The 9,001-nt window shown below is 55.1% G+C and overlaps 1 protein-coding gene across 5 annotated transcripts; it reads left to right on the forward strand.

Moving 5' to 3' along the window:
- The first annotated feature begins 986 nt into the window (after positions 1-986).
- LOC140633769 (uncharacterized) lies at positions 987-7,735 on the forward strand. Of its 5 annotated transcripts, none has more exons than XM_072826772.1 (4): positions 987-1,228; positions 1,983-2,102; positions 6,800-6,890; positions 7,168-7,735. In XM_072826772.1, exons 1-4 carry the CDS (start codon positions 1,094-1,096, stop codon positions 7,362-7,364), a joined length of 543 nt encoding a protein of 180 aa, XP_072682873.1. In that variant the 5' UTR covers positions 987-1,093; the 3' UTR covers positions 7,365-7,735. The 5 variants fall into 5 exon arrangements, 4 of the variants coding, with proteins under 4 accessions (XP_072682873.1, XP_072682872.1, XP_072682871.1 ...); XM_072826771.1 differs by having other exon boundaries at positions 7,293-7,735; XM_072826770.1 differs by having other exon boundaries at positions 1,983-2,088.
- The last annotated feature ends 1,266 nt before the right edge of the window (positions 7,736-9,001 follow it).

Genomic DNA, 9,001 nt, shown 5'->3' on the forward strand with positions numbered 1-9,001 from the left:
GGGTGACGCGGGGCCGCGGGGTGACGCGGGGGCCGAGGTGTGACGCGGGGCCGAGGTGTGACGCGGGGCCGCGGGGTGACGCGGGACTGAGGGGTGACGCGGGGCCGCGGGGTGACGCGGGACTGAGGTGTGACGTGGGGGCCGAGGTGTGACGCGGGGCTGAGGTGTGACGCGGGGTGACGCGGGACTGAGGTGTGACGTGGGGGCCGAGGTGTGACGCGGGGCTGAGGTGTGACGCGGGGCCGCGGGGTGACGCGGGACTGAGGTGTGACGCGGGGCCGCGCGGTGACGCGGGACTGAGGTGTGACGTGGGGGCCGAGGTGTGACGCGGGGCTGAGGTGTGACGCGGGGCCGCGGGGTGACGCGGGACTGAGGTGTGACGTGGGGGCCGAGCTGTGACGCGGGGCTGAGGTGTGACGCGGGGCCGCGGGGTGACGCGGGGCTGAGGTGTGACGCGGGGCCGCGGGGTGATGCGGGGCTGAGGTGTGACGCGGGGTGACGCGGGGCTGAGGTGTGACACGGGGCCGCGGGGTGACGCGGGGACCGAGGTGTGACGCGGGGGCCGGGGGGTGACACGGGGCCGGGGTGTGACGCGGGGGCCACGGGGTGACGCGGGGCCGAGGTGTGACGCGGGGCTGCGGGGTGACGCGGGGGCCGGGGGGTGACGCGGGGCCGAGGGGTGACGCGGGGGCCGCGGGGTGACGCGGGGGCCGGGGGGCGGCCGCGGCGGCGGCAGGGAGGACAGTGCAGACGGTGGCTGTGGAGCCCGAGCCTGGAGGAGGAGCCCGTGGCGCTCCGCCGAGCGCAAGCCAAGGGAAGCGGCAGCCGGGCCTCGGCGGTCGGGGCACGTGGAGGGCGACTGTCCCCGCGACGTCGCCAGGCCGGGCACAGGCCCCAGGGACCGCCGGGGCTCCTAGAGGTGCCTTAGGGGAGGGGTCGGACGGGCCGCGGACGGGGGGCGGGCGGGGGGAGCTCCTCCACCGGGTTGGGTTTGGGGAACTCAGGCCTGTGGACGCGAGGCTGGGGGCGGGAGTGGAGGGCAGGCCCCTGGGGTCCGGGAGGCGACCTGGCCGCAGGCGCAGAGCTGGCAGCGATGACCCCAGACCCCCACGCCGAGGTCCTCCGTGGTGGAGCGGGAGCGCCCTGGGCCGCCCTGGTCCCCGAGCAGCTGCGCTTCTTGGAACCTGATGTCGTTCACGGATCGTGGGAGCTTTCCAAGAGCAGAGAGGTAACAGGGCTTCCCCGACGATGAAACTGGCCCAAAAGACGAGCAGCGGGTGTTTGTCTCAAGGCAGGAGCGTCCCAGGGCTGCTGTGAAGGAGCAGGAGGTGCCAGCAAGGCCAGGCCGTGCCAGGAGGCTGGGCCGTCCCAAGCCGCTCACTTCTTTTTTTTAATGACACCTGCAGAGGTGGAACTTCAAGGACGGCGGCTCAGGCCTCGCTGCCGAGTGGCTCAGGGGTTAAGCGTCTGCCTTCACCTTCAGGTCAGGATCCTAGGGTCCCGGGATCAAGTCCTGCGTCAGGCTCCAGGCTCAGGGGGAGCCTGCTTCTCCCTCTGCCGCAGCTCGTGCGCTCTCTCACTCTCTCAAATAAGACCTTTAAAAAATAGCTCAAAAGAACCAAATCTGGAAACCTCTAAATACACATGAAACTAGTATATGACACTTAAGTGAAAAAAAAAAAAAAAAAGATGGATTATTTGACAACTGTTGAGCAAAACTGGGTAGACATTTGCAAAAAAAAATCCTTCCTCAAATTGAGTAAGAAAATTCTAGATAGCTCTACATTAAAAACACTAATAAGAAAACGGAGACTAACAACTATATATAGTCTTAGTGTGGGAAGGCGTTTGTAGGTCGGACTCCCTAAAAGTCTCAAAGATTAGTTTAAAAAGCCTTAAAGTCTCTACATGACAAAGTAAAAACTTGGAAGAAACTTTGCAGCTCCTTCCACAGAAAAAAAAGTTTTTCTTAAATTCTAAAGACCCATCAGGCAGTGCCAGCGGGGAAGCAGGCGGAGGGCGGTAGGCGTCCACGGGATGAACCAGCTGCAGACGGGCTCCACACGGCACCTGGCGCTCACCGTGCAGGTGCGCTCACGTGGGTGAGTGTGGGGCCACGGCTGCCCCGTGCCCTCCCTGGGGATGCGAGCCCAGCTCCGGACACCGCCAGTGGGAAGGGCAACCTGGGAATGTCAGAAAAGGGGATCCCGGGGGGCTCAGCAGTGGAGCACCTGCCTTCGGCCCAGGGCGTGACCCTGGGGTCCCGGGATGGAGTCCCATGTTGGGCTCCCTGCGTGGAGCCTGCTTCTCCCTCTGCCTGTGTCTCTGCCTCTCTTTCTCTCTCTGTGTCTGTCATGAATAAATAAATAAAATCTTTTTTTAAAAAATAAAAACATAAAAAAGAGGGCACCTGGGTAGCTCACTGCTTAAGCATCTGCTTTTGGCTCAGGCCGTGACCCCGGGGTCCCGGGATCGAGTCCCGCATCGGGCTCCCTGCATGGAATGTGCTTCTCCATCTGCCTGTGTCTTTGCCTCTGTCTCTGTCTCTCATGAATAAATAAATAAAATCTTTAATAAATATTAAAACCTAAAAAAAAAAAAAAAAAGTCCTGAACACAGGAAGCCAGTTGCAGTAGGACACCTGCAGAAAAACCATCTCCATACAACTCAGAAACAGCCAACATTTGTTACAGGAGCACAGGAACACAGGTGCACAGGAGCACAGATGCACAGGAGCACAGGAGCACAGGTGCACAGGAGCACAGGAGCACAGGTGCACAGGAGCACAGGTGCACAGGAGCACAGGAGCACAGGTGCACAGGAGCACAGGAGCACAGGTGCACAGGAGCACGGGTCCCAGAGAGCCACGGCAGGTGCCAGGAGGCCAGGTCGGGGGCTGCTCTCCAGGGGGCCCGGGGATGAGGCTCAGGGACACGTCCCAGGCCACCCACCGCGCGTCCTCCTCTTAGAGCAGAAACAGACCGGCACTGAGGAAGCAGCCACGTGTCCGGCAGCGCTTCAGGGGCACTTGGAGCCGTGGCCTTAGGGACCGAAGAGCTGTGAGGACTGGCGGCCTGGCCCCGGCGCCCTCACATCTTCTACGAGGCCGGGTCAGCATCCCCCGGCCCGGACACGGGGCCCGCTAGTTGGCGGTCTCCTACCGCGACCCCCTTGCCGCAGCCGGACCCCACGCAAACCCTGCCCCCCCTTCCAAGGCCCACTGTGGACACGAGGGGCGGAAGGAGTTAATGTGGTTCTTTTTTTTTTTTTTTTCTTGAACTTTAGGATTTTAGGAGAATTTCTTTTTGTTAGGCCTCCTCCTCCTTTGGTCAATCCTTGTGCATTCTCTTGAAGGTTCTGGACACACACTTCGATGCTCTTGAGGTCCCTTTAGGCCTGAAGTGCGTCGGAGGAGGCTTGAGGCTGAGGTTGCCAGCAGGTGGGGCCGCGCCTGGCCATGCTAGGCCGGTGGCGCAGGAGCAGCTTTCCGCCCCTGCGGTTCACCCCCAGTCCTCCTCCAGGGAGAGAATCTGGAAGGCTGCCTGCCCTTCCTGAGCGTGAGCTTGTGAGCGGCAGCATTCCCATGTCGGGCCACACGGAGCCGCCCGACGGGGCCTGGGTGCAGAGTCCACAAGCCAGGGAACCCACCTCACGGCCCAGAGGCTGCGGAGCCCCCTGTGCTCCGGGAAGGCCCCCCACGCAAGGCGTGCTCCCCCCTCGCTCGGCCGTGTGCTGCTACCCGCACGGACCCCCAGACGCTCATCCATTCTCCGGGGCCCAGCCCAGTGCCACCGTCGCTTGTTGCTCAGATTGTTCCAGCTTTGACGTCCGGGAACTCTGCCAGCTTGGTGTCTGTACGCTTTGACAGGTGTCCCCCATCCTTTCTTGTTTCTGTCCTTAGCCCTTGCTCCCGTCTGGCCCTAAGTGATGCTCCGGGCTCACCTTGTGTTTTCCTGCTCCCGCCAGGCTCAGCTGGTTCCCCAAGGAGCCCCCCCCCCCTTTTATTGGCGATTGGGACTTCAGCCCCCAGGTCCGGGTGCGGGGCGTGCTGAGTGCCCTGCGTCCTCTCCCTGGGCAGGGCAAGGAACCCACGGATACGCACTAGCCCACGCATACGCGCCTACCTGCATTTATTTCCGTGCCAGTATGTAAAAATCAACAATTTTTTTTAAAGATTATATTTATTTATTCCTGAGAAACACACAGAGAGAGAGAACCAGAGACCGAGGCAGAGGAAGATGCAGGCTCCTGCGGGGGGCCCAACACGGGACTCGATCCCGGGGCCCCGGGGTCACGGCCTGGGCCCAAGGCACACGCTCCCCTCAGCCCCCCAGGGGCCCCTAAACCAACACAGGTGTATAGGGGTCCCTCCAACTCTAATCCGATCCAGCCCCCGCCTGCGCTTGCACCCCTGCCTCGCTCACCTCGCACCTGCTGCCCTGAGAGCCCGAACCTCACGGCCCACGCAGGCTGCACTCACTGGCTCCCTCACCTCCAGTGACCCCGTAAAGTGGTTCCAGGATCCGTAACCCGAACTGCTGACCACGGCGAGAAACCAGCTCGCACTCCCTGCCCCGCTCTCCGGGCTCAGCCTTGGGCTCGGCGGGAGCCCATGTCCTCACCCCACCCGAGCTTGCCTGGTGCTCACCCTACTGCTTAGACATGGAGGCCCACGTGTGTCCGTCTGCACCCGGGAGCCCATCTGCGTCCCCCCCCCCAACTTCTTGGTTGATTTCTTTTTTAAAAAACCTGCCTCCAGGGGGGCGTCTGGGGGGCTCAGTGGTTGAGCATCTGCCTTGGGCCCAGGCCGTGACCCCGGGGTCCCGGGATCGAGTCCCGCATCGGGCTCCCCGCAGGGAACCTGCTTCTCCCTCTACCTGGGTCTCTGCCTCTCTCTCTCTCTCATGAATAAATAAGTAAATGTCTTAAAAAAAAAAAAAAACTGCCTCCAGTAAACATCCTATGGATTTTGACAAATGTAGCACATCATTTCTCTGCCACCCTGTACTATGCGGGACAGGACAGTTCAATACCCCAAAAACTGTCCCTGTGAACAGCTACGCTCTGTCGCTTCAGGCCTTGGCCGCCTCCGGTGTTTTCCATCCTTACAGTCTTGCCTCTTCGGCACCATCCTATAAATGAGTCATGCAGTGGAGAGCTCTTGAGTCTGGCTTCTTTTACTTTGGATAAATGCTTCTAGGATTTATCCACACTGCATGAATCGGGGGCTCATTTCTTGTTGTTTTAGGGGTTATTCCGCTGTATGAATGTGCGACAGCTTACTTTTTCCTTCCCTTGTCGAGGAACATCTTGGTCATTTCCAATTTTTGGAAATGACGAATGAGGCTGCTCTAAACCTGCACATACAGGTTTTTGTGTGAACATAAGGTACTCCGTTGGGGAAATATTGTTGTTTGGGGTCTTTAGGTGCAGGGGTAATTGGTTACACAGCGATGGTAACTGGTACTTTCTTTCTCCCCTGAACCACTTGAGAGTAAGTTGCAGGTGTCGCCTTATCTGTCCATACTTCAGCAGGTATTCCATAAAATACGCTCTTGCCTGAGCGTACTTTTACACAAAAGTAACCAAAATTAGATTCTAATTTGCATGCTGATTCCAGTTTTACCCATGGTCCCAATAATGTCATTTATAACAAAATAAAATGTCTGTATCCCTCCTTATAGTCAGGCAGGTGTGTGTCTCTTTTTAATCGAGAACCACTCCACAGTCATGGTCTTTCATGATATTGACATTTTTGAAGAGGATAAACCAATTATTTTATAAAATGTCCCACAATTTGGGTTTATTTACTGCTTCCTTACTACTGGACTCAGAAATATGCATTTTTGGCAGATGCCAGTTTGTGCTGCTATTAGTGATGTCAACTTTGATCTCTCTCTCTCTCTCTTTTTAGAGAGCACACAAACTCATTAAGGAAACTTACAGATTTGCTTAAACGATGCTTTCAGATTTGGGACTTTTAGCATTAGGGTGCTTTTATATATATCACTGGTGGCCGACAAAATTGTACTATCTATATCTATCTATCTATCTATCTATCTATCTATCTATCTATCTATTTATATTTTAGAGAGAGAGAGGGAGTGGAGACAGGGGGTGGGTGGGGTGGGGCAGAGGGAGAGAGAGACTCTGAAGCCGGCTCCATGCTAGGCGACCAGGGGCTCGACCCCACAACCCTGAGGCCATGGCCTGAGGTGAAATCAAGAGTCCCATGGTTAATCGACTGAGCCACCCAGGGGCACCAACTTTGATCTCTTAATTAAGGTGATGTTTGCTCTATTTCTCAACCATCAAGTCACTATTTTTCCCTTTGTAACTGATAAATATCTTGTGGGCCGATAGCCCGAAATTATGCACATATTCTGTTTTAATGAGAATTCACTCCTTCATCTCAGCATTTATTGATTATTCTTTTTTTTTTTAAGACTTTATTTATTCACGAGAGACACACAGAGGCAGAGGCAGAGACACAGGCAGAGGGAGAAGCAGATGCCCCGGGCCGAAGGCAGACGCCTACTGCTGAGCCACCCAGGTGTCCCATTTTATTGATTTTTTAAAAAATATTTTATTTATTTATTTATTTATTTGAGATAGTGAGAGGGAGCCAGTGGGGAGAGAAGGGGAGAAGCAGGCTGTCCCCTGAGCAGGAGGCCCAATGTGGGACTTGATTCTGGGACTCCGGGGTCACCCCCTGGGCTGAAGGCAGATGCCCAACAGCTGAGCCCCCCAGGCGTCTCCCGAGTGGATTTCTGAACAGATTTTTTTCTCTTACCCCCAGTGTCATCCATACCCGCTGTCTTGCATCCTGAGGTCGGAAGTAACCGCTGCTACTGTGTCCTGGGTCCACGAGCCGCAGAAGAGGGGGGCAGGTGGGGCCCTACACTCGGCACATCAATAAGGAGACCAGGAGGAGCCGGGCCGCCCCGGCCGTCCCCCTTCAGCGACCTGGTGCCCTCCTCATGGAGTGAAGTCCCCCCAGCTCCACCCTCCTGTTCCCCTTGGGGACAGTCCCGCAGCCCCACACGCCTGTGCCCGTGGGGACGGTCCCCCAGCCCCGCTCGCCTGTGCCCGTGGGGACGGTCCCCCATCCCTGCCCGTCTGTGCCCGTGGGGACGGTCCCCCAGCCCCGCCTTCCTGTGCCTGCAGCGGCGGTCCACCAGCCCCACTCGCCTGTGCCCGCGGGGACAGTCCCCCAGCAGCCGGGTGCCCCCAGGGCAGCGCTCCTGGTTCCCAGGTTCCGGGCTCCGTGGACCTGGATGTCCCCTCCCCAGACGCTGTCGCACGGATGGCGGCGGATCGCGCCCGGCTCAGAAGCTGCTGTCACCCCGACCTCCTCCTCCTAGGCCCGCAGGCAAAGGAGGGACACGATGTCCCCAGTAGGCCCGACGGTCCGAAGCAGCGCCCCGGGAGCAGGGAGCGACCCCGGCCCAGGCCCCCTGAGTGCTGCTGCCGCCCTCCGGTGCGCGTCTGGGAGCTTGCCCGGGTCACAGCCCCGGGGACCGTGGCTCCTGCGATGGCCGCTGGCCTCCTGGGGCTCCTACGGCTCAGCCGGCGGTGCTGCCCCACGTCGGAGAAAGGCCCTTAGGTCCTTAGGTCCTGTCAATCATACACCGTCAGGATTGCCCGGGGCATTAAAATGTTATGATTTTAACGAATTAATAAATTACGATTGACTTAATTGTTAAATAAACAAGTAAATACACTTACTTATTAATTACATTTCTTTTGGCTTGTATGGCTTGATGTATATTTTCCATCTTTTTTCTTCTTATGTTTCTTTTTTGTTTATTTTATTTATTTTTTTAAAGATTTTATTTATTTATTCATGAGAGACACACAGAGACAAAGACCCAGGCGGAGGATCACACCCTGAGCCAAAGGCAGACGCTCAATCGCTGAGCCACGAAGGCATCCCACTTCTTTTGTTTATCTTTTCTTTATCTTTATATGAACCACTTGAAAATGGCAATTGAGGGATGCCTGGTGGCTCAGTGGTTGAGCGTCAGCCCAGGTTGTGACCCCAGGTCCTGGGATCGAGCATGGAACCTGCTTCTCCCTCTGCCTGGGTCTCTGTCTCTCTCTCTGTCTCTCTCTCTCATGAATAAATAAATAAAACCTTAAAAAAAAGGGGGGGGGGAAGAAAATGGCAATCTGAAAGCATATTGGATTTGCTTTTAAAATCCAGTCTGACAGTTTTCGTCTCATGAGAGTTTAATCCTTTTGCATATATTATGATTACTGCTGTGTGTGGATTTATCTCTATATCTGTCTCAACTCTTTCTCTCCTTGACTTTTTTTTTTGGGGGGGGGGGAATGATTAGACATTTTTCTTCTTTCTTTAATCCCTTTTTTCCCTATTAGTTTGAAAGTTGCATTCTTTTACGGTGATTTCAGCTATTTTAATGTGCATACCTAATATGTCATCCAAGGCTGTCTATAATTAACTAGTATTTTTGAGGTGGAGGGGAACAGTGCCAGGATCTTAGGATCTTGCCCACTCTGGCCCTCACCATCTCCCACTTATGTGCAATTATTGAATATTACTTAAGCTCTTGCTCTTTAAAAAAAAAAAACTCTATAAAGTATACATTATATTTACTTTTATATTTTACTTTTCTTTGGGTTTATCATCTTTCCTTATCATTTCCAATCTTTTGCCTAAAGTCAGTTTTTACATGCCTGAAGTATATATTTTAGAATTTCCTTTAGTTGTAGTAGCTCTATTTTTGCTTGTCTGAAAAAAAAAAAAAAAAAGACAAAAAACCTCTTAATTTTGTTTTTTTTTCTTGAAGGATATTTTGGCCTGGTAGATAATTATAGACTGACATTTATTTCCTCTTCGTACATTGAAGGTATTTTTTCACCCTCTTGAGCCTTACATTGTTGCTGTTAAAACATCAATCTTCAGTATAAATTGCCTTTGAGGCAAAGGGGTGGTGGGCTAGGTGATCTATTCCTGTTTTTAAGGTCTTTTTTTGTC

This window comes from Canis lupus, chromosome 5 (genome assembly GCF_048164855.1).
Source record: "Canis lupus baileyi chromosome 5, mCanLup2.hap1, whole genome shotgun sequence".
Lineage (NCBI taxonomy): Eukaryota > Metazoa > Chordata > Mammalia > Carnivora > Canidae > Canis > Canis lupus.